At 44.0% G+C, this 13,933-nt stretch overlaps 1 protein-coding gene across 1 annotated transcript in view; it reads left to right on the top strand.

Annotated features, from left to right (window-relative positions):
• The first annotated feature begins 260 nt into the window (after nt 1-260).
• The window catches only part of PIK3AP1 (phosphoinositide-3-kinase adaptor protein 1), a 43,822-nt gene continuing 30,149 nt past the window's right edge, over nt 261-13,933 (top strand). The window contains exons 1-2 of the mRNA XM_082052788.1: nt 261-386; nt 6,147-6,563. Coding sequence (XP_081908914.1) covers nt 374-386; nt 6,147-6,563 — 430 coding nt within the window. The 5' untranslated portion in view covers nt 261-373. The remainder of the gene's footprint in view (nt 387-6,146; nt 6,564-13,933) is intronic.

Here is a 13,933-nt window from a genome sequence, read left to right as displayed (position 1 = left end):
CTTGTGACTCGGGATACGGAATTTCAATACGATGTAACACATAACTTTTCCTTCAGTGTAGCGCTGTTTCCTCAGACACCTATGGAATATACGATTTGAGCCAGCTGGAAAAGGGAGTTTCCCTCCCACAGCAGGGGAATCCCGCCGTGTACCTGCTGGGCGAGGCGGGGCCGCAGCCGCCCCGTGCCCGGCTCTGCAGGGGGCGCCGCGGGCCGCCCTCCGCTGCCGGGCACCCTCCGGCCGGGCAGCGGGCGGGAGGCGGGGCCGGGCGGCGGGACCGAGCGCCTGGCCGGGGGCGAGGAAGTGGCCACGGGAGGGACGCGCCGCGCGATGTGAGGGACGGGGAGCAGCCCTTTCCCGCCAGCCCCGGACCATGGCGGCCCCTGGTAGGTGCGGCGGCCGCTCGCCCCGGGGCTCGGGGCAGCAGCGGGGTTTCTCCGCCCGGCCGTGCTGCGCGGCGGGGCCGGGCGGGTGCTGACCCCGCTCATCCCCGGCGAGGCGAGGCGTTCCGGGGTAGCCCAGCCCGGGAACGTCCTGACCCGCCGTTCGGCGCCGGTGAGCGGGGAGGTAGCGGAGAGAGCGATCCCGCCTGCGGGGCGGTGCCGCTGTGCGACTCCGCTCGCCCCGGGCGCTCCTCCGCTGCTGGGAAAAGGGGAGGGGAGGGTCTTTTCCCCGAGTTCAGGGGAGTTTTTCGGGGCAGCGGTGGCTCCTTTGTTCGCAGCCGGGTTGCTGCGCTTTTTCCTTTACCTTCCTTCACTTGGCGTTGCTCAGGGCAAGCGCTGGCAGAGCTCTCCTTTGACTTGAGTGCGTTTCAGGTTGGCGGCTCAGCTAGCTCTGAGGGAGAGTATTCTGTAGAGAAATCTGTCCCTGATCAACCTTTGCCACCTAGATGTTTTTCTGTTTTGTAGAGAGGTCAGTTCTTCCTTAATCCTATTTTATCCCCCTATATTTGCATACTTCCTTTTTGGGATATGACTTGGTGGCCCTTGCCACAGTGGTGCAGGACCACAAACTCGGCTAAGTTGCCATCGATGAAAATGTTTTAGCTACCATGTGTGCAGGTAAAACTGGTTAGAATAGAGCTGCGAACTCCAGGGGGAGAGGGTGTTAGCCCATATTGTGTAAGTCTTGCTAGTGCCCAATTTGCAAGTTCCCCTCCCTGCAGGGAAGTGTAAGTGTTTTATCTAAAAAAGGAAAAACGTGCCATTCTCGGAGTGTGAAGTAAGTTTCAGTGAAGTTAGTGTTTCACTGATGCATATCTCCTTGTGATGTAAAAATAAGCTAAATGGAGCCTCAGGGGACTTGTGGGCAAAACTACTTTTCTCCTTATAAACAGAAGGTGATTTCACAAAGACTCTTAAAAGCGGAACAACTGTAGGTTCGCATATCGTAATGCAAATCTCATGTTCATGTCGCTGAAGTTTGGCTAGCAAAACTTTTATCTAGTTTGATTCTGCTGTTTCTTCTTGCTTGTTTGCAGCACTTTAAATAAAGTAGAAGGTTTTCTGCTCTGGTCAAAGTGAGAGGTCTTTTTAGGATGTTAATAATTATTTCATGTGATCACTATTACTTTGTTATGCATTCCAGCTAGGCAAAGAATGCATTGATTTCCTCATACATCACTTAAATACACACACTTCAGACACTGAAATATGAAAGGTGCTGTGGACTTCTGTTACTGCTGTTTCTGCCCACCAGCTTCTAACAGCTCTTGGAAGTGCTCGCTCTCTTAAGAATTTTATTATTAAGACACCTTGAGTTGGGTTTCATTTATATCATAGGAAGTGGATCCCCCTCTATCAAGAATTTATATTTTCTATTGCCTTATTCATGTATCCTCCATACACAAGATTCTCCACGCAGACTGGTAACAGGCTATGTAGCACTTTTTCATACAGTCAGAATTTGAGGTGGATTTGATCTAGCACATGATCATGTGAGTTGGAGTAAAGATTTTGTCTGTCAGGTTTTTACCTTGTCTGTGAACAATGAGAAGTCACGGTCTACTTAGAAGAGGGAAGCGAAAGGTGACACAGGAAAGCTGTATATTATTAGAGGCCCTGAATTTGCTTTATGGGACCCATAAGCACAATGGAAAACTGTTTATGATCAGTAAATTGAAAAAGGTCAAACCTTTTGGCTTGTATAGTGAACTAATAGGTAATAACAGTTGATGACACCTGATTCAAGTTTGGGAAGCATTAAGTGGGCAAGATGTAGTCTTACCCTGAGTTGATATGCTAGCTTCCTGCAGTATTCTTTAGCTACTTCCGTGGTAATCAGAACCTTATAATATGGCCAAAACCCGCTATCCCATGTTTGCTCTAAACTCAAAGATTGCCACCTCACGACTTGCAAACATGGTCCGAAGATAAACCTGATTTGTTTGCTTCTCAGAGGGGTACTATGAAGGCATGATATGGTCTATCATTATAGGATACTTTTATTCTCTTGCCATGGGCCTTCTGTGATTTTGACTGAATTGCTTCATCCCCTTCCATTCTGTGAGCAGTTTATAAGCTAGGGAAGACTTTGTATTGTGTTCTGTGTCTGTGATATTTAGTCTGTGCACCTTCCACTTCAATTAGAGGTCTTAGGCTTTTCTACAGTACTGGTTTGTAATCTCATTGGTCTTTTATCATTGCTGTATAACGGAGTGTGCAACTAGGCACTGAAGAGGCAGTTACAGCAGGAGAGGAGTCCAAAGGTTATGTTTTTATCATTACAAACTTACATAGAACAGCACCTGGATTATTTTCTATGAAATAAATAGTTACACATGCCCTGCGGTAGTATTAATAGTGCTGACGTTTTGTAACCAAAAGCAGGTCACTTTTATACCGTAAGTTTAGGAATGGAAAAACAAGGTGATGTTAAAATTTAAACTAGATTACACGTGAGAGAATTTGACCATTTTGAAATGGTTGGCTGGCACAAATCTTTCTTCATCTTGCTACTGCGTATATTGTTCATATCTTTCTTACTTGAATCAAAGGCTTCCTTGTGTTTGTTTTTCCAAAACCAGACTGTCCCACGCATTGTGAAAGCATCTATCTAAGGTCAAGGTTTAAAGAAATAAAATGGTTGCTGTTCACCTAGGGATTTCTGTGTATGTGTACAATAGGCAGAGTTTACACTGTGCTTTGAAGTGTGCTCTGTGAGCTTTTCTGTAACTGATGTGTGAATAGTTGTGGGAAAAACTCCCCAAAACATTCTGTATTCTCCATTTATTACACTTTTCCCTGAGGAGTGAACAGTAGTTGGTGTTGGTTAAACAAATAACAACATGATTTAGGAAAGTGAGTCTGTGTCATCCTTTTAAAAAAAATGGTGTTGCAATTGAAGCTATTTCTAGATTTTTGTTTTCTTTGCAACAGTTCTGTTGCTGGCTTAAGCTTATTTAGCCCTTCAAGACCCACTTCCAGTGTTTTTGGTTCCAAGTTTCCTTGGCTCTCAAAATGGAGTCAGTAATTTTATATCTCAGTTCTCCTTTTAAAAGCGTTGTTCTTCAGTTTATCCTAAAAGTGTAAGAGGCTATAGCAATTAAGAGGGCCTGGGGAGGGCTGGCACAGCTCTGTTAAGGGGAATTATGTGCTGATAGAGCAAGTGCTGTCTAGGGAATCAATACCTTTCCTAAAACACTGCGTGAAGTGTCTTCCTACTGACTGCAGAGACTACACTGCTCTGGGTGATTTTGTCTCTGGGGATATAAATGCTGGTAGGGAACTTGCAGAGCATATGTCAAGTTTGCATCTTTTGCCTATGTATCTGAGAAGGGAGGCTTCTTGGGTACTTAGTGCCCCCATAGTGCAGTGGCTCCCTCACCCTGTGTCCTCTCCAAGCACAGCTGCTTATTTCACAGCAGGACTGGACAAGAGGTTGTTTTCTAACAGGTTTAGTTGTGGAAGCTGCGCTCTTTCTAAAAATGCATGGTTGGTTTAGGTGTTCCATTTTATAGAACATTAAAATGCCCTGGAATTCACTGCTGCTTTCCCCAGCAGGCTGGACCTCTCCCAGAGAGCACCATGGTGGGACTTCAGGAGCCCTGGGCAGATATCAAAGTCACTGCATCATCTCCTGTCTGACAAGGTCTGGCTCAGGGGCCATGCTGCAGTGTGTGGGCTCTGTTCTCTGCAGATAGTTGTGCTGCCCTTTCTCATTGTGCTGCAAGTAAATCAACACATGGCTCTGGAAGCAGAAGTCTCTGGCACTCCTCCCTTTCTAGAATAAAACAACTGACCTCTTGAGTTCTGCTTGGTTTTCCTGTTTCTGCTCATGTGATTCTGTCATCTTTTTCAGGTGGTGTTCAGCCAGAAGTAATATTTTGGGGTTAGTCGTGTTCTCAGTGGTGTGAAAGCCACACATTTTCACAGCAGTTTTGCACTCATAGCGTGAAGTCCCAGGGCTTTTGGTCTGTTTGTCTGCTATATGAGTTTGCTGGATCCCCTCCACTGAGAATGCAGTCTCCTACAAGCCTCCATGTGGGGTTCAGAAGCTCTATTCACACAGAAACACGGAGCCACCTTAGTGAATACTGCTGAATTGCGGTGTCTGTGTTCTCCATGGCTAGGACATCATCCTTTCAATGCTAGAGACTTTCCATTTATGCAGGTAAACATAACACTGTTGGTTGAGAACGGAGCACATCTCCATGCTTTACTTCTCAACTGTACCACTTCTGCTCAACTACAGGTTGAAGTTGGTAATTGTATGGTTTAGAGCTAGGGTGCCATATGTAGCCTAGACATCAGTTCAGCCTTCATTTCTTAATGCAGGTTCTGGGGAAGGTGGCAGAACACAGTCTTTGGAGGCTGTCCATTTTTGGTTGAATTTTAATAAGGTGACTGCAAAACTGTCATCTTCAATTCTGGCAAATTCACTCTCTGCAGATGCTCTTTTTGGCATGCTGAATTTTAGGCATTTCTTCTACTTTAATTAGAAAAATCTGCCATTGTTTGCTTGATTCTGGTTGGAGATGGGTTGGAAATGTTAACACTTTTTAAGAGCCAAAATAGGATTAGAAGACAATTTACTAATAAAATTTGAATGCTCAGCACTGGGACCATGGGACCAGAGCTGTAATCCTAAAATTTGGGTGAACTTCTTTTGCAGGTGAATGGTAAAAATAAATTTAGACTTTAAAGTTTTCTTGAGATTGGTGGGAGACCACTGCATCATGTCATGTTGCTTCAATCTGCATGTGGTCTTCTTAGCAAGCTGGAAGTAGCTTTAAAAGTACTTTCATTCCAGAGCACAGAAATGCAGGAGTGTGTACGTAGGAGCTGTCTCTAGAGAGTTATAGAACAAGTCAGCTTTGGTGAGTTTATTTTGGCCTGTGTTATGGCCACCACTATTGTATTAGTTCTTTCACTCTGAAGAGAGGGTTTGTCATGTCAAAATAGTTGGGAAAGTGGGGAAGGACTCTAACACAAGCTGGCAAAGTGTCTGGTGACTGACTGATGGAATTACTGTGCTGTGAGCACCGGGACTGGTTCATACCCTTCAGTTGCAAATATACTTTGCAGGCAGTTTGCATTCTGCTGCAATGACAGCAAATGTCTAACACTATGGAAGCCATAGTGGCTTCCTGTGAGCATTGTGGGACCTCATTTCAATAAAGGCCTTTCTTATTTTAGGTGTACTATGTTTAGTATATACTTTGCTTGAACGTGCAGTGGTCTGCAGTTGTGTTGCAGAGACCCTGTAGTTGTCTAAAATGATTTCACTTCACACGCAAGGGTGAACTCCCCTTTTCAACCTGGTTTGTTTTGGAGATCGGGTTTTTGTGGGTTTTTTCCTATCAACATGCTTTAAATCTGTAGATCTCCACATGTGGTTTGTTTCACTTGAAACTACATAGGAAATCCCCTTCTTCATAGGAAGCTTTTTGAGAATGAAAAATATACTTAAATTTTAGTGGGGTAAATGCAATTATGAGTTCAACAACCCTTAGACTTGCCTGTGGCTGTCAACACCTCACTTTGGATATACCCACTGTTCTTTTGAAGTGCTTTGGAGCTTCTGACATGAATTATAGGGACAGCCCTGTAGGTGTGTTTTTTTTTTTTTTTCTGCAAAGCTGTGGGTCAGTCCGTTCTTGCTTTGAATTTAATCCTTCTCCCTGGGATAATCTTGCTCTCGTACAGGAGCCTCTGGAGGATATGATGTGCTGATTGTGTATGCAAGTGACGCCACTGAATGGTGTCAGTACCTCCAAAATCTCTTCCTCTTTACTCGGCACGTTCGAAAGCATCGAATTCTGACCTACCAGCTGGAAGGCCGGTCTGCCATCTGCCACCAGGATCTGGACCTGTTCAACAAAAGTCGGAGCATCATTCTTTTGCTGTCGTCTGAGCTGGTGCAGAGTTTTTATCTCCCCCCTGTCCTGAAGAGCCTTCAGGAAGCTTTATGGCCCCCGTACAAAGTAGTCAAGCTGTTCTGCGGTGTTACAGACTGTGATGACTATTTGACCTTTTTCAAGGACTGGTCTCAGTGGCAAGAACTCACAAATGAAGATGAGCCTGATGCTTACCTTGCAGCTGTCAAGAAGGCTATTTCAGAAGGTAAGGTGGCACCTGTGGGGTTGTGCATCCTGGTCATGGGGTGGAGGAGGGAGATATGTGATATTGTTTATCCTTATTTTAATGCTGATAATGTGTTTTACTGAAATAGAAAGCTAAAGCAAATTGCACAGCCTTTGTAAACTAGGAAGTTTTGCAAGCCAGTTTTTCTATGCCTGGTCAATTGGTCCCTAATTCAGAAGAGATTAGCAGTGACTCACAGAGAACTTGTGAATTTGGAGGTTATTTTAGGTGTCTGGTTTTGAATGCAAGTTGAAAATAAAAATTTAGTCTCTTTAAAGTTCTACTTGTAGATATTGTACTCTGCAGTTTATTGACCCCAATTGATGGAAAAATCTTCTTTTCCTTCAGACTTACATTTCTGTCATACCAGAACAAAAATAAGCTTGTCTAATATGTATTCTCTAGTGCTGGGCCTGAAGTCATAGATGTAACCATACTGGCAACATATCAGCTTGCTACATGTGATGGAATGGCAGAGATGAATTGGAGAATTGTGCTGATAGCCTTAAAAATAACCCAGCCTGTCTGAAAGTGATCACCTTTTAACAAGCACAGGGACTTACTAGGGCAGAAGTATTAACAGCTAGAGACTATAGAAGCCCAATGTACTGAGTTTTAATTGAGTCTGAACTTTCCTAAACTCCAGAGGAGAGTGTGGTACTCCTTTCTCATAGTTTTTGTTGAAATGAAGGTGAAGAGCTGTGGGGAGTCTTGCTGGTCAGGATGTTTTTATGATACTGCCATACTTAGGGTTATAGTGTTCTTTGTCAGCTTAGCAGGATTGGAGTCCTGTGATCACATCTTGAATTAATATTTATCTGTATTAGTGGCATAAATGAGGCAGTGCAGTCTTAGTCTGTCTGATGTTGTGTGCATAAAGGTGCTTTATGCAAGGATAACAACAACAATAATCATGACAAATTTATCACAGTAAAAATAAATTTTGAAAGGCATGATCTTGGCCAAAACAGTCCTCCTGAAAAAAAGGTGACTGAGGGATTGTGCTGAAGGTGGCATTCTCACGTAACAAGGTCACAACAGATGTTTTAGTACCTTTCAAAAACCTGCATAGATTAAAGTTTGCATCTCTCTTACAAACACCCCTAAAATGTCTTGATCCCAACAGATAACCTAGGGCTAAAGTAGTCTGGCTCCTTTGCCTTCAGCAAGGAAGAGGACAGAAAACAGTGGCTGAGCTTTTGTACTCTGAAAAATAAAACTTACCAGAGATTAAATTAGCTTTTCTGATGCTTTCTGGCAAAAGTAAAAGCTTAGATATTGTTTTCCTCCAAATGTGGGTTTAGAGCACGGCACCAGTATTTTATTCATTTTAAATACGCTATTCAAAGTTAGGAAGGTTTAAACAACATCTCCCTAGATTACTGGTAGAATTAACGGTTTTACTTAACATGTCCGAGGACAGTCAGAGTTTTTTAGGCCAGAGTAGGAATGAGTTCTAGTGTAGCTGAAGAGCGTGTGAGAGTAAAAAGGGATGTTGGTCCTGAAATCTCTTCCTGGAGCCAGCTCTCGCCAGTCTGTTCTGGCTTGCTGTGCTCTGACTGCACAAAGCACAGTGCTGGGCAGAAGAAAGACTCCTGTGTCCTGGGCTGCGAGTGGAGTGGGAAGCACAAATGTCTCCATCCTTCATTAGATGGACTGGCTGTAGTGGGAGGTTTCACGTAGCCAGGTCGTTCCCTACTAGCGAGAGGCTTTCACTCATTTTGCTTGTGTTGAGCACAATAAAAATCAAAGAGAATTTGAGTGAAGGGGACGGGTGTCAGAATGGATCAGCTAGAAACCACTCTGGATCATCTGCTTCTCTCTGTAGAGAGAAGCTGTAGTTGTCAAAGGGAAGCACCCAAAATCTGACTTATGTGCTGGGAAAGCATATCTGTTGGCAGTGGTACACTGAATGCAGGGCCTTATCAACTAAAGAGCAGCCTCTGCTCTCTTTGATGTCAGATGCAGTCAATGAATTGTACTGAGCTGACCTGACTGATCTGTGAGATCTACTCTAGGTGAACCTGCTTTAGCAGGTGGGTTGGACTAGATGATCTCCAGAGGTCCCTTCCAACCCCAACCATTCTGTGATTCTGTGACCTGGCTCTCTTCCTCCACTCTAACAAGGGGTTCTCCAAAACTGAGCTAGTTCTCCCTGTGTACAGCTGCTGCCTGTTGGCACACTGGGGACTGTGCCTGTGGGACTTGGGTGCTGGATCTTCCCAGCAATCCTCAGAGATAAAACCAAAATAATTTGCAGTGGGGTCTGCTGTGGCATTTTCCAAACAGCTTGGTACACAAAGATTCAGAATTTCTGAACTGCTGTTGAGGTTATGGGAGGCCCACCTGATGTGAGCTGTCAGCTGCACACAAGAGTTGGGTAACGTCAGGCTCTTTCTTTGTGCATATCAGAGAAGTTGCCAAGGCAAACCATCCACTGTCACTCTGACTCTTGTGGAAGGAAGAACCTCTGTAAGCTAGGCTGGTTTCATAGCAAAAGTATTTGGATGAATGTATGAGATCTTGCCTCTCTGTGGGGAAAAGTGACTAGGTGACCTCTTCCATCGTGTGATTCTACAGACCAGATTTTGTGAATGGCCTCAAATGAAAATGTTTTGATGCTTCCTCTGAAGAGAGGACAACCCCAGGTGTACATAGTTCCCTTTTTGGGTGAAACTGTGAAAACTTTCTTCTTGGTTGGTAATAAAAAAATAGCATCTGTGTTACAGTTTGGTTGCAGCCAACCCCAGCATGAGTGACTTAAAGTAAGAGTGTTTGTGACAACAGATCTCTCCTGTAGAGAAGCACAGCCTGTACTCTGCTTGCAGGACTTCACTGTTAGGATTTTAGATGAAGGCTTTGAAGGCAGGAGCTCTTAGAAGGTGTCAGCGAAGTCCATTCTCTGCAGTGGACTGTGAACTACTCCTGAGCAAGGCAGCCCTCAATTCCCACACCGCTTAGCAGAGGAAGTTTATGGCCATGTTTGAAAAGGTTTGTCTGGGTGTCTTCTTCTGGGTAGCGCTTCTCTTCACATGCATTCACTGGTACTTCTAATAACAGTGTCAGCACAATTAAAAAACAAAATCTGATGCAAAATAACCGAATTTCAGCTTCCTATTAGCTGAATCTCAAGTGAGTGGAGCATATGACACAGGACACTGTGAGGGCCAATTCTGCTCCAGAGCCTGCACACTGTTCCAGCTCAGGCTATGCTCTGGCCTCTAGCACAGCTGTTAGGCTGTGGTTTGTTTAGTGTATCATGGGGACATGACACCCCCAGACATCACATGCTGAAAGCTATTTTAATTTTTATTAGTTTGGTACAAATTCAGAAATGAGGAAGTATTTATCTAGCCTTATTGAGAACTAACTGTGCTGACACTGACTCTTGCTTTCTTGTAGATGTGCCATTTTTACTTTAACAATTTTTCAGTCCTGGCAAACTACAGAGATCATGAAAGTTTCTGTTTGCAGGTGCTCCTGTTATTGATGGGAAAGTTTTTCCGGCTGTGCAATAACTGTACTAAGGACATGGAAATGCTCAGGATGGCACTGTACAAGCCTGCTGCTTAAGCTCTCTTGTCTGGCTTGTGATACCACACCATGCTGTGCTGTGTGTGTTGCTCAGCTGGGAGTCACTGACCTTTCTCTTCCTCCTGTGTTCTCAAAGCTCAGTTGACATCTGCTTTGTATTATGAACATTTCAACTTCTCCGATTTATTTCATCCCCTACCTGTGTTGTCTTGAAAAATTTCAAATTTCCTGCCTTAAAGGTTGGTGTTTCCAAAGCATTTACTAATTAATCAGTGGCTTTGAACTTCCTGTTCCCAAGCAAACTCTTTCAGGGAAAAAACTCAGGGAAGCTGACATTGCTAAGGTGATAACTGGATGTAATGGCAGCTGTGAACCGTGCTGCTGAACACAGAGTGTGGACTTGGCTGAGCTGAGTTCTCATGCAATGAAATGGACAAGAAAGAAAGACTCGTACCAGCAAACTTCTTGCAAAATAGGAAGGTAAAGGAATGGGTGTAAGGAAGCATGTGAATATGGAGGAGAGCAGGCAGTTAGACAGAGGATGAGAATTTTGCTGGAGCCCTGTAGGTGAGGAAGAGCTGGAATGTTACTCCACTTAGTGAGGGGCTCATTGAGAAATGCCAAAGACCAAGGCAGCGAGCCTTTGGGAGGAAAATGGTATAACAGAAACAGCAGAAGCTGTTATCATTCTCCCTCCTGTACATGTTAAGGAATTGAATTAACTTTTTGGCTTTCTTCGGTTGCACTGGTAAAACCATGAGTGAAACTTGAGAGCGCATCACAGAATTGTTCAGGTTGTAAGGGACCTCTTGACATAATCTAGTCCAACCTCCGTACTGAGACATGGTCAGATAAATCAGATTGCCGAAGACCATATCCAGTGAGGTTTTGAATGTCTCTGCAGGTGGACACTTTGCAATCTACCTGAACAACCTAACAAAGTGTTTTCTTCTGTTCAGATGGGGTTTTATGTGTTTCACTTTGTGTCTATTGCCTCATGTCTTGTCAGTGGGCACTACAGAGGAACATCTGGCTCCCTCCTTTTCATTCCCTCCAATCAGGTAAAAATTGAAGGGTCCCCTCAGTCTTCTCAAGGCTGAAGAGTTCCAGCTCTTGCAGCCTCTACCTGTATGAAATATGCTGTGGTCCCTTAATCATATTTGTGGTCCTGTGCTGGACTTAAGCTGTAAAGACAAAGTAACCTTGGAATAGGCTACTCGGAGTTTGAGGTCAGGTTGGACAGATGTGTAAGATGTTATCACGTGTGTCTCAACCCAGGGGGATGAAGTGGTAAAATGCAAGAGATTCAGTTCAGCCTGACACTTCTGTAATTATTTGATTGCTAACTTTTGCTTATAACTGCCATTTAGGGGTAGAGCTCTAAATTCACAATGAATTTGTAAGTTGGGCAGGAGCTGCTCTCCCATTACTTTGGAGTTAATGATAAATGATCTGTTCATTGATGATAAATGAATTCCTATTATGTATCTCAAGATTTCTACCGAAGGCAGGTTTTTTTTCCTGGTGTAGCTCATTGGCCAATAGTGTTTCTGTGGAAGGGTATCAGAGTTTGTTCATTTGATTGCTCAAACAAGCTCCATGTTAGGCCTTGATGAACTTACAACCTTCTGATTTACTGTGTAACTATTTCGGGACATGAGTACAGTGAAATACAGTGTTATCTGGTATGTGAGATGTCCTGAGAAATGACAAAGCGAGTGCCATAACCTAGAATAATAGCCTGTGGCTTTTGTGGATAAATTTGAACACTCTTTCCTTTCTTTTCTCCCATTAAAAATAAGCTAACTCACATTGCATACTTTTAATGGCAACTTTTCAGTAGAAACCACAAAAGCCACCAGACAGTGACAGATCTGCACACTTTAGTATAGGACAGTGGTGATATTATCTCAGGTGGCTACTACAACAATTCACTGAGGTGCGGGTGCTTTGTACTGGGCATTGGTAACTATTGCCCTGACAGTAGCAGCTACTGTATCTGTTGTGCTGTGTCTGTTTCTGGTAGGTAGCACTTCAGTCAGGACTGCTCTGTCAGACTAATACTGAGACTTGCAGATGGGGCAGTAGTGAAGGGGGTGCTGTGAACTGCAACCTCCTTCCCCACAGGTCCATTCTGCCCTGTACAGGAACATGTTCCTGTGAGAGGGAGTGTTGTAGTATGATTTCCAGTGCCTGTGGAGTTTGCTCTTGCATGTGGAGGCAGAACAAGCTCTGAGTGGTGTAGCAGCTCTTTCCTGTGCTGCTTGTTAAGTTTCATAAAGCATGGCCATTGAGAAATATTGGATGCAGAAAGAAATCCTGTTAGAAAGAGGCATGACATGGCCAAGTACTTTATGGGAATGTTAAGCCACTCCCTTAAAAGATATATCCTGGAACTAATGCAGCAAAAAAGACTTGTGTGAGTTAATTTGACATCCCTGGTCATCTTTTTAGAAAAGGATCATGAAGCTATGTCAGATCAATACCTTTATGAAACCACCTCCTTAATCTTTTGCCTTACAGAAGATGGTTCTTTGGGACCTGTTCTGTTGCTAGAGAGATAAAGCTGTATCTCTGAGGCTCCAGCTTGTGAGCAGGCCCGGGTTCATGCAGCTCTCACTACAGTGTTACTCTAGCCCTGCTGGAGTCTCTTGTCTGTATGAGATCCTAGTATTGCATTTGCCTTGCCAGTTGATCTCTTCAAGCTCTCATGTGGTGGTCCCACACCCTCACAATGTTCCCAAAGAGTTTCCAGTCCCGTGCATACAATTGCCATTTTCTGCAAGATCCATTTTGGCCCTTAGGTTCTAGAAACCGAAGATTGGATGTGAATGCCTGTGCCAAGTTTGTGATCCCTGCTTGCATCTTCAGAGTCTGTTTGGATATCAGAAGCGTAGTAAAGGAAGCAAGTTAGAGGTAGGAAGGAATGGGAATTGATGTACAGACCTAAAGGGACAGAGAAATGTGAAGCTGGGGACCATTTGGTGTTTACTTCTGGCTCTTGGTGCTCTGTGAAGGAATATGTTCTGAGTACCCCTGTCTCTGAGAATTATGTCTAGCATTTATTTCTATCAGTTTATTGGAGTGGCTTTGAACAAATGAGGCAGCATGATTGTCTGCTGTACTGCAGTCTTCCCTCCCTCCCTTGCTCTTTTTTTTTCCCCCTTTTTTGGAGGGGCAAGGTTAAGTGAATTCTTAAAACTGTATTTTTCTCTGTTATATTGTGTTGAAACAGAAGATATGCTTCTTTAACCCTGCTCTTTGAAGACAAACGGGTGAGGTATTAGTCAGCCCTCTGGGTGCAACAGGAGTCTGCTTTGTTACATGGGAGCTCTGCAGTTGGGCTGGTTCTCACTGCCTGTCAAAGAGAGGAAATTGTGACGCTCTTGGACCAGGAATTAAGGTCTGGTAGCATGTCCTTCCTTACAGATACTAGTATTGTTATAAAAATGATTGACGTTGGAAGCACAGAGACTTCAGAGAGCTAGTTAAAGCAATCAGAGAAACTTTAAGCCCCTGAGTGACACTGAGAGAAATGCATGAATGTCCTTATCCATCTGTAGCAAAAGGGATTGAACAGTTGAAATAGTCTTCCCAGCTGCAGTATGGGTGCATTGTTTGTCATCTAGGTACTTCTTAAAGTCCTGGTTTATGCACATTGGAAGCAATACTTCATGGCAGTATGAGATTCAAGCAGTGCTAACATACTAGCTTTCTAGACAGACACAAAGAAATGATAGCCCAGAACCAGTAAAGTACAGGAGCTGATGTGGTTAGGAAGGGTCAGGCTATAACAGACTTCATGCATGTCACAA

Source organism: Streptopelia decaocto (assembly GCF_964273445.1).
Source record: "Streptopelia decaocto genome assembly, chromosome: 5".
Lineage (NCBI taxonomy): Eukaryota > Metazoa > Chordata > Aves > Columbiformes > Columbidae > Streptopelia > Streptopelia decaocto.
The sequence above is the reverse complement of the archived record's forward strand: the minus strand, read 5'-3'. Positions and strand labels throughout refer to the sequence as shown.